This window comes from Medicago sativa, chromosome 3 (genome assembly GCF_051527215.1).
Source record: "Medicago sativa cultivar Bolivia chromosome 3, Bolivia_mono, whole genome shotgun sequence".
Taxonomy (NCBI): Eukaryota; Viridiplantae; Streptophyta; class Magnoliopsida; order Fabales; family Fabaceae; genus Medicago; species Medicago sativa.
In genome coordinates this window covers 26,970,565-26,990,427 of record NC_140751.1, presented here as the reverse complement: position 1 = coordinate 26,990,427, position 19,863 = coordinate 26,970,565, and the positions used below count along the sequence as shown (strand labels likewise).

The window sequence follows — 19,863 nt, the reverse complement described above, 5'->3', positions numbered from 1 at the left end:
GACTAAAATGCCCCTAGGGGCAAAACTGACTCAAAATGACTTCAAATGCAATTTTTGAACTGGATTTTGACATAGAATTGAAATCAAGACTTATTCTAACCAATTGAAAGGACTCAAACAAATTTTTTAAAAGACTGAAAGAAATTTTGACATAGGAAATGACTAAAATACCCTTACATGTGAATTTTGCAAATAACATTGAAATAAAATGCATAGAAAGATGTAATTGATCAGAGACAGTTCAAATAATTTATAATGCAAGATAAGAAGAATTGAGTTAGTATTTTTAGGTCCAAAATTAGGGTATAACATGGTGGACAACATTCCCAAAGAAAAGTGGACTCAATCACATGATGATGGTCGACGATGGGGCCACATGACAAGTAACTTGGTAGAGTCGCAAAACAACGTGTATAAGGGTATTCGAGGACTCCCGATCACAACTATTGTGAAAGCATCATATTACAGGTTGGCGGCCTTGTTTGCTAAAAGAGGACATGAGGCAGTGGCAAGGGTAAATTCTGGTGAGCCATTCTCAGAAAACATCATGAAATATCTCAGGGATGAGGTGATAAAATCTAACAGTCATCATGTCACTCAGTTTGACTGGGATCGGTATACCTTCTCCGTCCGTGAAACCATCAACCATAAAGAAGGATTACCAAAGGGAGAATACAAGGTGGACCTGCAAAATAAATGGTGTGACTGTGGACGATTCAGAGTGTTACACCTACCATGCTCACATGTCATTGCCGCATGTTCTAGCTTTCGTCACGACTACAAGACTTTTGTCGATAACAAATTCACGAATGAGTGTGTATACGCCGTATACAACATCCACTTCGATGTTGTTCACCACCAGACATATTGGCCTGATTATGAAGGACTGAAGGTGGTTCCCAACAAGTCCATGAGTAGAACAAAGAAAGGTCGTCCACCAATTACTCGCATTGGGACCAAGATGGACGATGTGGAAACTGAGAGAAGATGCGGCGTTTGTAGGATGCCTGGTCATTCCCGCAAAAATTGCATTAATATTAGACATCAGTAGAAATCTAGTCTTTATTTCATATTTATTGTATTACGTATGTTTTTTATTTTATAAATATTATGATTATTATTATAATTACTTTTTTATTAATGCCTAAATTAACATATATTAAAAATGAAAGGAAGTATTTATAGTAGATGAAATAATACATGTTTCATAATAATTGTGGATTTTATGGTATTTTATTTGTTAAATAATTTTAATTTGTTTTTTTAAATTAAGTTATTATTATTTTCTTTTTATGCATGCATACGTAAAACATACTTCAAATTTTTTTTGTCCTTATTATACCACTCTACTCCAAGTAGAGGGATATTTAAAAATAAAAAAAAAACCAAAATATAGGACGCAAGCTTGACTTGCCGGATAATAAAAAAAATTCAAAAAAAAAATAGGAAAGTACCCCGCAACTCCAAGTAGAGGGGTACAATAAAGACAAAAATTTCATCACTTTTTAGGGTACCCCGCAACTCCAAGTGCAGTGTACCAGAGACACCTGAAAAAGTAGGGTTTTTCTGTAATTTTCCGAAAAAGTAGGGCATTTTTGTGTTTTTTGACATAAAGTAGGGTAGAAAAAAAAAATTCCCATATTCATTTTCATGGGATGACCACAACAAACACCTCTTCTCCGGGTTCTTCTTCCTCCAAACCCTCTCAATCCGTTATTTTAACGCTGTTTGTTTGTTTCAATTCAAACTTAGAACTCCTCTATCTCTCCAACCCTAACCCTAACCCTAATCCTAATTTCTCTTTCACTCCTTTCAGTGAAGAATCCATGGCAGCAGATTGGTCTCAGCTTCCAAAGGAACTTCTTCAATTAATATCTGAAAAACTCAACAACGATGAATTTTATCTCATTCGTTTTCGTTCCGTCTGTCCCTCGTGGCGATCTTCCATCTCAAACTTCCATTACAACAACATTGATTCCTTGGGCCCCAAACTATACAAACACAGCATCTTTCTCATCAAACCACCTACAACACCAAACCAACAACAAATCCTCCACCGCCCTTGGTTGATCAGAATCGGACCAGATTCCGATGGTAAAACCAAATTCTGGCACCCACTTTTACCTCATGAACGTTTACCTCCACTCCGTCGTGTGCTTGACTTCAACCAACTCTCTGTCTACAATCTCGGACATGTGTTATACGTAAATGACAGATTACTTCTTTGCAATCTCGGACATGTGATATACAGAACTGGTCGTACTGTGAAGATCGGAACGGACTTGAGCGTACATGTGGTGGCTGAGCCGTTCATTGGTGGCGACATTAAATTCCTGGTCGAGAGTGAAGGTGATATGTTGCTTGTTGATAGATATATAAGTAACGGTGGTGATGATGATGTAAGGATTGATGTGTTTAAGCTTGATGAGAAAGAGAAGAAGTGGGTTAAGTTGGCAAATTTAAGGGATAGGGTTTTGTTTTTGGGGGAAGGCTGTTCATTCTCTGCTTCTGCGTCGGATTTGGGTTTGGAAAATGGGAATTTAGTGATCTATTTTAAAGGCAATGCTATGAAGTTTGAAATGAATGTTTTTCGCTTGGACCAAGGTCGGGTTTTGCTTTTGTCTGATTATCCTGATTACTTCAAATTGTTCTTGCCACCTCCGGAGTGGATCAAAAGCCTGCTTTTATAATAGAGTATGTTATCTTGCTTGCATTAAGTTTCTAATGTGATAGTAATCAATATTGCATTATTGTGCTTCTGTTTCCTTTGTTACTGTGTGTAAACTTTTCAACAAGTAGTTATAAAAATAGGAATATTTAATATCTTACATTTTGAATGAGTTTTTCTAACCAATACCTTCTTGTATAAGTTTGAATTGGTTTCTGGACTTCTGTTTTTTATTAAGTTTCTTAATTTAACTTTTTCATTTACAACTCGCTTCGTTTTTTCCTAACCGAGGAACTGAATACTGAACTCACCTTAGCAGCTAACTAGGGCCTACTACTTACATGTAAGGGATTGACACGTGCAACATGAGATTTAATGTAAGGACTATAGGTCTTCGATATTGTTAAGATATTAGAATTTAGTAGAGGTTTACTAGCTATTAGCTAATGTTATAAACCCGAATTGTATAATTATAGGGTTCTCTCGTTAAGCCGACCCTTCAACAATAGAAAAATATCCCTGAGTAGTGGAGGACTCTGCCATCTGCCTTAGAGAAATGCTAGGGTCATTCGCTCAAAGACTTTTGCACAAATACTCTCTCAATGTATGGTGCCACATTTTCACTTTTGCCAACATTTAACTTGTTTACCGGTTTTTAAAGGTGTGAAATCTTTTAATACTTTCTTTTTGTTATTGGCGACTCAAAGGTCGTCTCTGTAAATGCTTGCACGCCAACGCCGTAATTTTGTAATCCTCACCTCTATGAATAATCTATCTTAGGCCTTAAAAGACTATGATTTTATGTATTGAAAAAATAATTGTATGGAAGTCATGAACAGTCAAAATCTCACTCATAAGCAAGCCAAGCAACGTGTTTATGGGAGAGTGTGTGAGAAAGTGTTAGTAGCATTCCTCATCTGCTTTATCCTGTTTTTTGGCATAAAGCTTAAGTCAAAATTAGTAGTGCATCCTGCCACCACGACAACATTGTCCATACTTGTAATAAGAAGAGGGAAAACTATTGAGATTGTATGGAGATTTCCGCAAATTGGTTTTTGGTTAGATGCTCTGGTTTTGAGGGAAGAGTGGAGTCCGAGGTAGTTGCATATTTTTAAAGTGAAAGTAGAAGTAGTTGTTGCTTAATAGGCCAAAATGGAAAATCTTTGAACAAAATATTATGCCTTTTGGAAACATATTTTCCGTCAATACCAGCAAGTTTCAAAATAAATCTTGCTGGTTATAAAACTATTTATATTTCTTAGAAACATACTACCAGAAAAATACAGCACAAAAAAATGGCCGATCGATTGAATCCTAATTCTTGAAAAAAAATATTTAATTATACTTTCATATCCATAATATGATTCTGTTAGTTATATCTAACTTCAATAGAATGGTCCTAACAATCCTGCGATTTATGTTATATTACACCCTCAGTTTGTTTACTGTTACCTATTTGTGTACTAAATATTCCCAATTAATATCGATTGTCCGTGTGATATTTTTGTACAATGGCGTTATACTAATATTTGTGGATTGTAAATTGAATGTGGAGATGGTAAAATGAAAATTTCTACTTCTCTTGTTAGAATATCTGTGACAAATTTATCGGGAGCTCTTTGCAAATGCAATGTGTGTGCTTGATTTCAGCAATTCAATTATTTCGTTAAGTCTGTTGTAGTAGGAATAAAGTAAATGAGTAAATGTGCTCCCATCTTTACATTGTTGACTTGAAAAATTATGGAAACATGTGTGTATAATTGATTGAATAGTCATAAGATAAATGTATTGTTTGATGACTAAGTCAATATTGTTTCTAAGGTGGTTTAGTGCAACTTTTGTCACTCTATTTGGAATTAAAGATATTCCTACATTCATTTACCTAACATGTCTTGATTTTGTCTATGCCACCATCCTCTTTCTTTGTCTCTGATGTTAAACTACTGTACATGTTTTTCGTCATAGGTTATATATCTTAGTTATGCAATAGAAGAACCAATATTAAGCTTCCTTTCAATAAAAACAAAAATCTGAAGCTTTCTTTTGTTGGAGACTCAAGGACGAACAGATGACAAAGAGGGAAGCAACGAAAGGAGAGACTTGATGTTTGCTGCAGCTGCTGCTTGCACTTTTGCTGGTGTTGCAATGGCGTGATTTGTCGCAATTGAGAAGGGTTTTGGTTTATTTTTCTTGATTTGTAATGTACAATGGGATTGTTGTGTTTAGATTTCATCTAATCGTTACTGTACTACTATAGACTAGTTGTTCATAAAAGCTTAAACTTTGCCTTATTTCTTTTGGTATCACCAGTTTAATGCTCAAACAAGGTATTAAGTAATTAAATTTCATTAATCAAAATATTAACTTTGTGTAGAATCAGTCATATTACCTTTTGGGTCTTTTCTTTTCCTTGTTTGCTTAATTAGAATTTGAAAATTTCTAGTTCGCATTGAAATTTTGGGTTTTTAGTTTCAAGTTTAGTTACATTACTTTCTGAATTTTTTCCCCCTAATACCCGTATAAACCGACCCGAAAACCTGTCACCTGCTCGGCACAAAACCCGTCTAAACCGTAGGGAATAATGGGCGGAGACGGGCTACTATGCGACAACCGTGATTTAGGATGGAGTTGGGATTTAGGCCTGAACTTGTCCCCAATGAGCTAATAAGGTTATAATTATAAAATTCCTTCCTTTAACCTATATTATCAAAATTAACATAGTATATCATATCAATAATTTGTTATATTCAAGTGTTTGAATAAATGATATACCCAAACTATAAATTCAAGGGGAAAAATGATATACCCAAACTATAAATTCAAGGGGAAATCTTTGTCTTCAATATATTATCAATATGAAAATTAGGTTAAATTTAAAGTCTGTCGTGGAAAACATAAAAACTAGTAAGAACATTATTGAATATGATGTTATTATTTTAAATTATACAAGTCTATTTTAGGTTTAGTTACAAATTTAGTTCTCCTATTTTAATCATTGTGGAATTGATTCTCCTATTTTTAAAAATTTCAGTTTATGCTCTTCACCAAATGTTTGGTGTACAATATGGTAATATGATGTGTTTAAATAATCTTTTTAAGGAAATTTTCTTACAATTTTATCTATGTTTGTCTGTTATGATTCAAATAACACATGAGAACATACACTTGGCAAAATGTAATTGGTTGAGGTAAATGGACATGTGGCTAATGATTGTGCATAAATAGGGAAAGGATGAATAATCACTAAAGCTTAGGAAGAATATTGATGAAAATCTCTCCTCTCTCCCTTTGGTACTCTCTGGTAGAGTAATGGTTAAGTCTTAGACTTAATTTTCTTCTATCTTTTCTTTAATGTTTCTATGTACCAAGAACATCAATTTTAATTGAGTTCTAATCTATCAATTTTACCTTTAATTTCACAATCAATTCACAATTATCATTTTATTCCATTATCAATTTTTAGGAACCATTACATTGTCTTTTTTTTTTTTGAAGGATACATTGTCTTTTTTAATTATCTGATCATATACTAAGACATCTAAAACTGTCATACCCCAATTTTTGACCTAAGATATCACTGACACGCGTCGTTTAACCCTGATTAAGTCTTCGACTTCTCGGAAAAAAAATCATTTTAATTCCGAGTCAGACCCTCTTCTCTCATAATTTTTATTTTCGTTTTTTAGTTAAAATTTCCATCTTTTATTCTTTTTTTAAATCATTTAATTTTAATTTCTTAGTTTAGTCTTTTTTATTTATTTCATTTTAGATAAGTCCAAAAGGTCCATTTGTAAATATGCGTATTTATCCTTCTATTTTTAATTTTCTTATTCCCATTATTATTTTTATTTTATTTATTTGTTCATTTGATAAAAACCCAAAAAAATCTGCATAGTCATTTTTATTTTCTTATTATCACTTTCATTATTTCTTTTTCGTTATTTGATAAAATCCAAAAAATGCATATTTATCTTTCATTTTTTATTTTTTATTATTTTCTTATTATCACTTTCATTATTTCTTTTTCGTTATTTGATAAAATCCAAAAAATGCATATTTATCTTTCATTTTTTATTTTTTATTTGATAAGTCTAAAATTGTTTCAAAAAAAAGAAGTCCAAGTTCATGCCTACAGCCTGTCATGCCATTGCCTCAATTCCAATCCAAATCCAGTACACGTTTTGCTCCTCCGTCCCAATCCAAAGCACAGATTTTGTGCTTCATCGTAACAAACCCTAAACCTAAAATCATTCCCTATAAAAGCATCTACAGAACACACAGAAAGGGGGGATTTTTTTCCACTGCACAATCACGGGCCGAAATTCACCAATTACCTGCAATTTCCAACACCCATCACAACCTGCGACCTCATAAACAAGCAATTTCTCAAACCATTTGTTTCACATATCTGATACAAAAACCAACACAAATTCCACACATGAATCCTCACACAAGAACCGCAACACAATAATCTAAAACCTCTCATTCACGAGTTCAATCCCCAAGCCCAAATCACAAACCAATTCATCACAACAATGTTACACACAATTACACAACAGAACCAACAACAATTTCCATCACGCATAACAATCAACCAGTTCGCAACACAGTGACACAACGACGAAACCACACCAAACGCTCGCAGCCAAGCCGTAACCAAAACCCCATTCAGACCGACGGCAGCACTCAAACCAAGCAGACCACGCACAGCAGCAAGGAAAAGGGGACGAAACCACGCCAACCGACGAAATTCATCAACCCAATCAAGACCGACGGCAACAAGAGCTCAACCCACCACTGTTTCAGAACCGTCGTGACGCTGCCAATCGCAACACAACAACCAGCTCAACGCACACGGAATCGGTCACGAGCAAAACCTGCAAGAAGAACAAGAGCAGCCGCGAAACACACCACAAACCCATAGCGGCAACCGAATCAAACTGTCACGGCACTGCATTCTGAGGTAGTATATTTTCTCACTCTTAGATTTAGGCTTGTATGTTTATGTTTTGAATGTTTTAAGTGTAGAATAGTATAGAGGAGAGGGAAAGAATAAGATAGAGCGAAAAAAATCAAAAAAAAGGGAAGCCTTCACCGCGGCGGCGGCGCCGTCGACGGCTAACCGCCGCGCTTCTCATTCCGACCACCGCCTCAGCTCATCGGAGAAGACAGAGGGAGAAGATAGTGAGAGAAGAGAGAGAGCGGCTGTTAGAGGGAAGAAAGAGAAAGGGAATGGTAAATGAATTGAAAATGGGTCTTACACCCTTTATATATTACCCATTCACAAATCGGGTCATCCATAATCCGCTCCATTCCGACCCGACCCAGTTACTTTACCCAACCGACCCGGTTCGGTTTGCTTCAGGCCCAGTATGCATTTTTATTTTTCACAACCCTCCAGAATACTGACCGCACCCCCCCCCGCCTTGCATCACATCATTTCGTTTTTTATTCATGCATTTCAATTTCTCTTATTATTTTGCACTCTATTATTTTCATATGTGTTAGTTTAGGCTGCATATTCAAAATTCATTTATCTATTGCATACATATTTAATTTACATTGCATACTACTTACTCCTTTTACATTCCATTTTTTTTTAATTAAGCTAGGTTCGTTGTATTATTTTGTTTTTTCTTTTAGCATTTAATTTTATTACATAGACTTAGAATGCATATTAGGTTAATATAAATTCATTCATGCATCTTTAGTTTAGGGTTATTATCATGCATATTTAACTCTTCGTTATTTATTTTATCACATGGACATAGTGTGTACAATAGGTTTGAATGTAAATAATTCATGCATTTTTAGTCTAGTCTATCATGCATTTTAATTTATTTTTTATATCATTACTTGAAATTAGAATGTATAAATTAGGCATTGTGTAATTTATTTACTTCTCTTCGTTTTGTATAGAATTTAGGATGTAAAAAGTAGGCTTGGATGTAATTTATTTATTTTTCTGCAGACCATAGAATGTATTAATAGGTTTTTTTGTAATAGCTTAGGTGCATGTGTGCGTGAGTGCGTGTATGCCTTTCTTTTATGCTGCTAGATTAGGTAAAAGGTCCTCGTGGTGGTCCAACGCCACCATAAGGTACCTACGCTTTTATCTTCCCGCTCCGTTAGTGTCAATTTTAGTATAGCAATCATTCAAAAATAACAAAAACATGCAAATAGTTCAAAAATCACAAAAAAAAATATTTTCTTAAATAAACCTTGATCCTAAATCAAGTGACGTCTTTTTTATTTTCTTTCCTTAATCAAACTTCAATCAATTTAATCATATTTCAAGTCATTTTTTCTTTAACATAAAAAACACAAACAAATACTTTTTTTTTTGCCACTTTGGCTTTCTTTCATTTTAAAACCTTTTCAAAAACATTAAAAAACACTCAACCAATCAAACGTCAGTTTTGTAACCCCGAACTACGAGGTTTTGATCCCTCACGGGTACGTAGGCAGAGGACACTCGTCCTTCCAAATCAATAAAATGTAGATAATTAGGTCCTTTTTTTTTTAAACATTTCAAATTATTTTTTTCAAAAATAAGCAAGTTATAGCACATTTTTTTAAATAAAACCAAGAGGTTCCCGTAGAGTACTACGGACATAAAGGGTGCTAATACCTTCCCTTTATGTAACTAACCCCCGAACCCTAAATCTTTTCAAATGTGGGGTGTTTGAACTTTTTTCCCCTTTTTCTTTAAAAATTAAATGTTCAGTCGTGAAATAAAATAGTGAGTCAATAAGCTAATCAAATAGCCTTGATCTCCGAAAAATGACGCGACAGAAATGGCGACTTCACTGGGGACCCCCTAAGAGGGTTGAGCCTAACTTGGTCTTATTTAATTTTTGTGCTATAACTTGCTTAAAAAATCAAAAATTAAAGATGGAAATACCTGTATATATGTTCTCCCTTCTCCTTCTTTCTCCCTTCTTTTAACGTGAGTGGTGAGATAAGTCCTAACCCGGACTTGAGAGCAATATAAGATAGGACGGGGTATAATCATAGTGTCATACCAAGAGCATTCTTGGACCATGTGCACATGTGATAACCCTACTCGGTGGAGGCCTCGCGGAAGGTAGTACTCTTGTTGTCATGAGCATTCATGTCGACGTTATTACTTTCAATGTGAGTGTCCGTCGAAGCCGTGGACCTTAGTAACCCTTAACCCATCTTGGCCTTTTTAGGACGTAGTGCGGTGGCTAAACCAAGAGCATTCTTGACTTTAGTTGTCACGCGATACTACACTCAAACTAGACTTCCTTGTGGATTATGTTGGACTAGGAGCATTCCTATACACCGATATATTCATAAGGGTAGTTGTAATTTGGGAACTTGGTAGAACCTTTGTTACAAGTGCAAATGAAACCATAGTCCTTACCAAATGGCGTTGTTACCTTTAACTCCAACATTATGGAACTAAACCTCGCCATGTTTTCACAGTTCTTTAGCATAATCATGCATACATGCATACATTCATAAAAACTTTTCCTCATCAAAACATCGAAGGACTTAGATAATTCGTCTTGTAAACATCAGAGGTATAGACCTTGTAAAGAGGAACACTAAGAAATACAACTTCAAGAGTCTTAATTAGACTTTAGCTTTGTTAAGGACTTTTCCCTTAACTTTGCTTTTGCTTTTAAAAAGGAAACTGTTTGTAATATTTTCAATTATCAAATGAAACAATGTTCCTTATGATGTTTACAATTACTTTGACAAATCCTTCGATAAATAAAATGTGTCTATTTTTGCATAACATCATGCATCATTTTGCATTTCATAGTTTCAAATCCGAGTCTCACACAATTTGTCTTTCCATAAAAGGGTCAACCAATCTCAAAAGTGTCATGGCGTCCTCGTCCGAAACCAACTCGCATGTACAACACTCGAGCAATCATAAAGAGAAGATGGATTTTCTCGAGCAAGAAAATCAATTGCTCCGGGAGGAAATTGCAGCCATGCAGACCAAGATGGACGAAATGACTGAATTGATGAAGACACTGACGGTTGCTCAAGCACGTCCTCCTGCTCCTCCTATCAGGACTCAAGCCGAAACTGTTTCTATTGGCCCTGAATGGACAATATGTGCCAATACTCCAACACCCTCTGCTCCGCAGCGCTCTGCACCTCTGTTCTCGCCCTTTACTGCTGGTGAAATACTCCGCCCCATTGCTTGTGAAGCTTCAAATTCTATGCCGGAAGGTCGTCCTTGGGGTGTGCCTGTTTGTCTCAGTGAAGTATTTCGCCCTGTTATTTCAGAAATTCCGATGCCTACTCAGCAAAATGCAGCTTATGTTCCTCCGCCTCTTGTAAGAGCTCCTCCAGCCGCTATGACCTATTCAGCACCTGTGATGCATACCATTCCACAAGAAGAAGAGCTCATCTACCATTCAGGGGATATGGAAGCCTATGATAGAATGAATGACTTGCAGCAAAAATATGATGAAATTCAGCGAGATGTGAAAGCCCTCCACAAGAAGAAAGTGTTTGGGAAGACTGCTTACGATCTCTGTTTGGTGCCAAATGTTCAAATACCCCACAAGTTCAAGGTACCAGACTTCGAGAAGTATAAGGGAAAATCCTGTCCTGAGGAACATCTAACAATGTATGTGAGAAGAATGTCTGCCTATTCCAAGGATGATTCAGTCCTTATCTATTTCTTCCATGAAAGTTTGGCTAGTCCTGCCTCAAAATGGTACATGAATCTAGATAAAACAAATATCCAAACTTTTCAAGATCTGTGTGATGCTTTTGTGGAGCAATACAGTTACAATGTGGATATGGCCCCAGATCGAAGTGATCTACAAGCTATGACTCAGGGAGACAAAGAAACGTTCAAAGAGTATGCCCAGCGGTGGAGGGATACTGCTGCCCAAGTCAGCCCGCGCATAGAAGAGAAGGAGATGACCAAGCTCTTTTTTAAAACTCTCAGTCAGTTCTATTACGTGAATATGGTTGGAAGTACCCCCAGGGACTTTGCTGAGATGGTTGCTACGGGTGTACGACTAGAAGAAGGAGTCCGAGAAGGACGATTGATCAATGAAAGTGTCCCCGCTAGTAGTTCGAAAAAGAAAGAGCAGGAGGTTAGTATGGTGAAAGGGCGGCCTCAGCAAAAATATTCGGTCTATCAACATGTGGCCGCTATTACACCCGTTCCCAATGCCGATCAACAACCGTATCAACATCAACAACCTCGACAACAGGCTCCAAGGACACGATTCGATCCGATTCCCATGAAGTATGCTGAGTTGCTCCCATCTTTGCTCGAAGGGAATTATGTCCAGACCAGGCCGCCTCCTCCGATGCCTAGAAAATTGCCAGCAGGTTTTAGAGCTGATCTCTCATGTGACTTCCATCAAGGGGCACCGGGTCACGATGTTGAGCGTTGTTATGCCTTGAGGAATGCAGTTCAAGATTTAGTCGAAGCCAAGGTCCTATCCTTCACAGACTTGAATCAAAATGTGCAAAGCTAATATGATACTGAACCACGGGACCTCATTCTGAAGTGGTGGTGCATAGTTTTAGTGACGTATGGAGTGATTTGCCGCTTTCAGTGTCGTTGTGTTTGTTCCTTCAGCTATTTCCTTTGTTCAAATAATGTGGTGTTTATTGATTTTCGTTTTTCAAAAAATATCCTTTCGTTCTGCCCGAGACGACTGTGAACTTGTGTAGGGCTTTTGCTTTAAGTATTTTCATCATTAATAAAAAGGTCGTTTTGATCCCGACTTTGTTTTTATTTTGTGCTTTGTTCTGGAAAAATGGTAATACAAAAAAAATATAATCATTCTCAAATATCTGCATAATCATAACTTACACTTGTCGAAATCAATAATCAAATCATGCATTAATAAACCCGTTGAGCACATTAACCATGTACTCTCTTCCAACTTTGAGTTCCCTGTGTCCGAAGCTGAAGAAGGAAAATGAAGAGATTCCCGACGAGATCTCTCACATATTGGGGCATCTTAGCCATTGAAGCTGCAAACAAAATATCAAGGAGATTGTCCAGAAGATGACATTCAATTACAAAGACTGGCTCGGCGTGCTACCATTCGCTTTGCTCAAATATCGTACTTCAGTACACATTTCAACAGGGGCAACCCCCCCTCCTTCCCCGATACGCAACATGTCGTGCTTCCCGTGGAGGTTGAAGTCCCGTCAATAGGAGTTCTGCTAAAGTCCAAGCTTGATCGAGTTTAAACGCATGACGACCTTGTACAAATATATCAAAAGAGGTTTAAAACAAGCTTCTAACAAAAAGGTTCGCCCCCATGAATTTCAAGAACGGAACTCTGTACTACTTTCCAACCAGACTCCAGGGGCAAGTGGATGCCTAATTATGAAGGTTCATGTGCAAAAACTTTTACAACTATGGATGATGACAAACTCGCACGTCCTATGAATACCGGTGCAGTCAAGAAACACTCTGTCAAAAAATAAAAGCTCGATAAGTCGCAAATCATAAAAAGCGGCTTAGGCAAAAGTGAGCGTCTCGGTGGACTGAAAACCCGAAAGGGCGGTCCAGGCAAAAGTTAGAGACAAAAAAAAAAAAAATGATAATTATCCCGATAGATTGAAAACCCGAAAAGGGCAATCTATGCAAAAGTTAAGGATCATGACAAGTAACTGCATCAATCAACACAGTCCACTTGGGGCATCCAGTCGTCAAAGGAACCTCCGATTTGAAGCATCTGCAGATCAAAGACTCGGAACTGGGGCATTCAAAGTTGTCAGGGAGTGTGACGGTTATTGTGTTCAATGTACCTTCCCATATATTTACCATTTTCCAAATTTTTCAAAGATCCGTGGGGCCACGCCATTGGCAGGCCACCAATTCATCAAATTTGAGCCTGTGCCATTTATTTGGAATTCTCATTTATTCTATTTGCAAAATTTCTTCTATTTTTGATGGCAATACTTGAAGCAAAAATTTTCAAAATACAAAAATTTTTTTTTTTTTTACATCTTTTGAAAAGTGTGAACAACAAACACATTCTCTTTGAACTCATGAGTAGTTGAAGCGTACATCAACATCACCCTCGAAAACGGTCACATTCCGAAAGAGAAACATGGCTAAGCACAATGAAGAGGACCTCTGCTTTGGGCAAGATGCTGTCACAGTCCAAAAACAAAAAGAAATACAAAAATAAATGCTCGCTAAGTTGAAAACCTGAAAAGGCGGCTTAGGCAATAGAGAGCGTCCCGGTGGACTGAAAACCCGAAAGGGCAGCCCAGGCAAAAATTAGGGGCACAAAAAAAGGAATATATTCCCGGTGGACTGAAAACCTGAAAGGGCGGTCCAGGCAAAAGTTAGGGATTTTCAAAACAAAAAAAATATACAAAAAAAAAAAAAAAAACATGACTGTTGAAGCATGCCAGAGGAAATGCACTCCGCGCTGATTTGCAAATGGTGACTTCTTCCAGACTTTTGGTTAAACAATGGGCTTTCTCCCCAAGATTCATCGGTTGCTATTCACCAGTTGCTACCTTGTGCCGGGTTTCACACCGTCAACGGCTTGATTGGTTCACAATAATATCATCTCCAAGGAAGTTTGTCGAGTGTTTGTACTGCGATGTCAATCCGCCTCCCGTCTTACCTGTCGTGTCATGTCTCATCGAGTTCACCGGTCATATACAGTTCGTACAGTCATACAAATTACGTTCAGACATTTATACATTCATACATTAATACTTTCACATATTCATACACAACATATACACAATATCAATTCATACATGGTTGCATCAGTCACCTAGTGTTTGGTCATATCTTTTCGTTTCAGTCTTCAATTGTTTCAAGCTGCCAGTCCTAAACAACGGACCGCTTGAGTTTACTTTTTGTCTTGTTTCAAGCTGCCAGTTCCAAACAACGGACCGCTTGAGTTTACCTTTCATCATGTTTCAAACGATCAGTTCCAACTAATGAACAGTTCGAGGTCACATTTTATTTTCACAAAAGTGACGTCCCCTGCTTTGTCAGAAAACGAGATGTCACTCAATCTTTATCTTCTCAAGTATCTCATTCCCCGCATGGTCGGATTACGGAATATCAAATGTGTCTTTCCCCGGTTTGTCGGATTACGGAAGATCAAAACCTTTCCCCGGTTTGTCGGATTACGGAAGATCAAAACCATTCCCCGGTTTAACGGATTACGGAATATCAAATCATCATTCCCCGTTTTGTCGGATTACGGAATATCAAGTGTTTCATTCCCCGGTTTAACGGATTACGGAATATCAAATCACCATTCCCCGATTTAACGGATTACGGAATATCAAATCATCATTCCCCGTTTTGTCGGATTACGGAATATCAAGTGTTTCATCCCCCGGTTTAACGGATTACGGAATATCAAATCACCATTCCCCGTTTTGTCGGATTACGGAATATCAATTATCATTCCCCGTTTTGTCGGATTACGGAATATCAAGTGTTTCATTCCCCGGTTTAACGGATTACGGAATATCAAATCACCATTCCCCGATTTAACGGATTACGGAATATCAAATCATCATTCCCCGTTTTGTCGGATTACGGAATATCAAGTGTTTCATTCCCCGGTTTAACGGATTACGGAATATCAAATCACCATTCCCCGTTTTGTCGGATTACGGAATATCAATTATCATTCCCCGTTTTGTCGGATTACGGAATATCAAGTGCTTCATTCCCCGGTTTAACGGATTACGGAATATCAAATCACCATTCCCCGGTTTAACGGATTACGGAATATCAAATCATCATTCCCCGTTTTGTCGGATTACGGAATATCAAGTGTTTCATTCCCCGGTTTAACGGATTACGGAATATCAAATCATCATTCCCCGTTTTTTCGGATCACGGAATATCAAGTGTTTCATTCCCCGGTTTGTCGGATTACGGAAGGTCAAAGTCATCATTCCCCGTTTTATCGGATGACGGAATGTCAACAGTGTCATCTCCTGGTATGTCGGATGATGAGACGCCACTCAATTTCTGTTCTCTCAAGTGTCGTTCCCTGTTTTGTCGGATGACGGAATGACAAAAGTATCATCCTTAGTATGTCTGGTTCAGAGATGTCACCAATCAAATTTAACTTCAAGTGTCAGTTTCTACAAACCATCAGTTTACAAATATATTTCAAAATTTCAAGTGTCTGTTCAAGATTTTGTTTCCTTTCAGCTGTCTTCATATCAGTTATCAACACAATAGGGGACAATCATTTTCCCCAGTGAAACTACATTCCCCCTAGCAGAGTCAGATCCCATTCTTCAACGAATTTGGGTATCCTGTCGTTGTTTCTCATCTCAGTCAAGTCAACTTTGTCGTCCTGCATTCATTTAAGCATTTCACGAGCATTCATAGCATCTTAGGTCCAAAATTGGTGTACTTTGTATTTAAGTCTCTTCGCTCCGATCGAATTAAAGATTCCATCTTCAAATCTCCGGACGAAGAAACTTAAATAGGGGCATCTGTCATACCCCAATTTTTGACCTAAGATATCACTGACACGCGTCGTTTAACCCTGATTAAGTCTTCGACTTCTCGGAAAAAAAATCATTTTAATTCCGAGTCAGACCCTCTTCTCTCATAATTTTTATTTTCGTTTTTTAGTTAAAATTTCCATCTTTTATTCTTTTTTTAAATCATTTAATTTTAATTTCTTAGTTTAGTCTTTTTTATTTATTTCATTTTAGATAAGTCCAAAAGGTCCATTTGTAAATATGCGTATTTATCCTTCTATTTTTAATTTTCTTATTCCCATTATTATTTTTATTTTATTTATTTGTTCATTTGATAAAAACCCAAAAAAATCTGCATAGTCATTTTTATTTTCTTATTATCACTTTCATTATTTCTTTTTCGTTATTTGATAAAATCCAAAAAATGCATATTTATCTTTCATTTTTTATTTTTTATTATTTTCTTATTATCACTTTCATTATTTCTTTTTCGTTATTTGATAAAATCCAAAAAATGCATATTTATCTTTCATTTTTTATTTTTTATTTGATAAGTCTAAAATTGTTTCAAAAAAAAGAAGTCCAAGTTCATGCCTACAGCCTGTCATGCCATTGCCTCAATTCCAATCCAAATCCAGTACACGTTTTGCTCCTCCGTCCCAATCCAAAGCACAGATTTTGTGCTTCATCGTAACAAACCCTAAACCTAAAATCATTCCCTATAAAAGCATCTACAGAACACACAGAAAGGGGGGATTTTCTTCCACTGCACAATCACGGGCCGAAATTCACCAATTACCTGCAATTTCCAACACCCATCACAACCTGCGACCTCATAAACAAGCAATTTCTCAAACCATTTGTTTCACATATCTGATACAAAAACCAACACAAATTCCACACATGAATCCTCACACAAGAACCGCAACACAATAATCTAAAACCTCTCATTCACGAGTTCAATCCCCAAGCCCAAATCACAAACCAATTCATCACAACAATGTTACACACAATTACACAACAGAACCAACAACAATTTCCATCACGCATAACAATCAACCAGTTCGCAACACAGTGACACAACGACGAAACCACACCAAACGCTCGCAGCCAAGCCGTAACCAAAACCCCATTCAGACCGACGGCAGCACTCAAACCAAGCAGACCACGCACAGCAGCAAGGAAAAGGGGACGAAACCACGCCAACCGACGAAATTCATCAACCCAATCAAGACCGACGGCAACAAGAGCTCAACCCACCACTGTTTCAGAACCGTCGTGACGCTGCCAATCGCAACACAACAACCAGCTCAACGCACACGGAATCGGTCACGAGCAAAACCTGCAAGAAGAACAAGAGCAGCCGCGAAACACACCACAAACCCATAGCGGCAACCGAATCAAACTGTCACGGCACTGCATTCTGAGGTAGTATATTTTCTCACTCTTAGATTTAGGCTTGTATGTTTATGTTTTGAATGTTTTAAGTGTAGAATAGTATAGAGGAGAGGGAAAGAATAAGATAGAGCGAAAAAAATCAAAAAAAAGGGAAGCCTTCACCGCGGCGGCGGCGCCGTCGACGGCTAACCGCCGCGCTTCTCATTCCGACCACCGCCTCAGCTCATCGGAGAAGACAGAGGGAGAAGATAGTGAGAGAAGAGAGAGAGCGGCTGTTAGAGGGAAGAAAGAGAAAGGGAATGGTAAATGAATTGAAAATGGGTCTTACACCCTTTATATATTACCCATTCACAAATCGGGTCATCCATAATCCGCTCCATTCCGACCCGACCCAGTTACTTTACCCAACCGACCCGGTTCGGTTTGCTTCAGGCCCAGTATGCATTTTTATTTTTCACAACCCTCCAGAATACTGACCGCACCCCCCCCTGCCTTGCATCACATCATTTCGTTTTTTATTCATGCATTTCAATTTCTCTTATTATTTTGCACTCTATTATTTTCATATGTGTTAGTTTAGGCTGCATATTCAAAATTCATTTATCTATTGCATACATATTTAATTTACATTGCATACTACTTACTCCTTTTACATTCCATTTTTTTTTAATTAAGCTAGGTTCGTTGTATTATTTTGTTTTTTCTTTTAGCATTTAATTTTATTACATAGACTTAGAATGCATATTAGGTTAATATAAATTCATTCATGCATCTTTAGTTTAGGGTTATTATCATGCATATTTAACTCTTCGTTATTTATTTTATCACATGGACATAGTGTGTACAATAGGTTTGAATGTAAATAATTCATGCATTTTTAGTCTAGTCTATCATGCATTTTAATTTATTTTTTATATCATTACTTGAAATTAGAATGTATAAATTAGGCATTGTGTAATTTATTTACTTCTCTTCGTTTTGTATAGAATTTAGGATGTAAAAAGTAGGCTTGGATGTAATTTATTTATTTTTCTGCAGACCATAGAATGTATTAATAGGTTTTTTTGTAATAGCTTAGGTGCATGTGTGCGTGAGTGCGTGTATGCCTTTCTTTTATGCTGCTAGATTAGGTAAAAGGTCCTCGTGGTGGTCCAACGCCACCATAAGGTACCTACGCTTTTATCTTCCCGCTCCGTTAGTGTCAATTTTAGTATAGCAATCATTCAAAAATAACAAAAACATGCAAATAGTTCAAAAATCACAAAAAAAAATATTTTCTTAAATAAACCTTGATCCTAAATCAAGTGACGTCTTTTTTATTTTCTTTCCTTAATCAAACTTCAATCAATTTAATCATATTTCAAGTCATTTTTTCTTTAACATAAAAAACACAAACAAATACTTTTTTTTTTGCCACTTTGGCTTTCTTTCATTTTAAAACCTTTTCAAAAACATTAAAAAACACTCAACCAATCAAACGTCAGTTTTGTAACCCCGAACTACGAGGTTTTGATCCCTCACGGGTACGTAGGCAGAGGACACTCGTCCTTCCAAATCAATAAAATGTAGATAATTAGGTCCTTTTTTTTTTTAAACATTTCAAATTCTTTTTTTCAAAAATAAGCAAGTTATAGCACATTTTTTTAAATAAAACCAAGAGGTTCCCGTAGAGTACTACGGACATAAAGGGTGCTAATACTTTCCCTTTATGTAACTAACCCCCGAACCCTAAATCTTTTCAAATGTGGGGTGTTTGAACTTTTTTCCCCTTTTTCTTTAAAAATTAAATGTTCAGTCGTGAAATAAAATAGTGAGTCAATAAGCTAATCAAATAGCCTTGATCTCCGAAAAATGACGCGACAAAAACATATCACATTATCAATCTTTTAGTTCAAAAGTATGGTGAAGAGACCAAAACTAGTAGATTTTGAAATAGAGGGACTCGATCAGCTAACGATGAAACAATAGGGACTAAAATTTAAATCAAGATTATACTCAAAATATGTAATGTATCGCATGATATGTAAATTATCGCAATCTTTTGGGAAAAAATGGTGACATATCTCATGAATGTCAATTACGAGAGAGTTCAAAATAAGGCTATTATTTTAAATTGTAAGAGTGCGTTTGGATAGAAGGCTTTAAGGTAGTGTAATATTTTGAGGAAATTCAAATGTTTTTAGGTGAATTCCATTGTTTTGATGATAATTTGAGAATTTTTAAAATGATGGAAATTTATGAAGTATTTTGTTCAACTTAAATTTAAAGAATTTAAAATGACACCTAAAAGCTTAGAATTTCAAATTTCTTCATTCTTATAAGTGTTTCAATTTTTGCATTTT

At 36.6% G+C, this 19,863-nt stretch overlaps 3 protein-coding genes across 4 annotated transcripts; all 3 read left to right on the top strand.

The window, feature by feature from the left end:
• Positions 1-310: 310 nt before the first annotated feature.
• On the top strand, positions 311-1,051 carry LOC146936803 (uncharacterized). Its single transcript, XM_085749283.1, has one exon. The coding sequence runs from the start codon at positions 311-313 to the stop codon at positions 1,049-1,051; it is 741 nt and encodes a 246-aa protein (XP_085605409.1).
• Positions 1,052-1,734: 683 nt separating this feature from the next.
• On the top strand, positions 1,735-4,959 carry LOC146936802 (F-box protein SKIP23-like). Of its 2 annotated transcripts, none has more exons than XM_085751413.1 (2): positions 1,735-2,694; positions 4,728-4,959. In XM_085751413.1, the coding sequence occupies exon 1, from the start codon at positions 1,827-1,829 to the stop codon at positions 2,688-2,690; it is 864 nt and encodes a 287-aa protein (XP_085607539.1). In that variant the 5' UTR covers positions 1,735-1,826; the 3' UTR covers positions 2,691-2,694; positions 4,728-4,959. The 2 variants fall into 2 exon arrangements, with proteins under 2 accessions (XP_085607539.1, XP_085607538.1); XM_085751412.1 differs by having other exon boundaries at positions 4,634-4,959.
• Positions 4,960-10,587: 5,628 nt separating this feature from the next.
• Positions 10,588-12,153, top strand: LOC146936801 (uncharacterized). The gene has a single exon (XM_085749282.1). It carries the CDS (start codon positions 10,588-10,590, stop codon positions 12,151-12,153), a length of 1,566 nt encoding a protein of 521 aa, XP_085605408.1.
• Positions 12,154-19,863: the final 7,710 nt, after the last annotated feature.

Bases quoted from the DNA above. Each gene is read 5' to 3' on its own strand.
- LOC146936803 (XM_085749283.1), top strand. From the start codon at position 311: ATGGTGGACAACATTCCCAAAGAAAAGTGGACTCAATCACATGATGAT.
- LOC146936802 (XM_085751413.1), top strand. From the start codon at position 1,827: ATGGCAGCAGATTGGTCTCAGCTTCCAAAGGAACTTCTTCAATTAATA.
- LOC146936801 (XM_085749282.1), top strand. From the start codon at position 10,588: ATGGATTTTCTCGAGCAAGAAAATCAATTGCTCCGGGAGGAAATTGCA.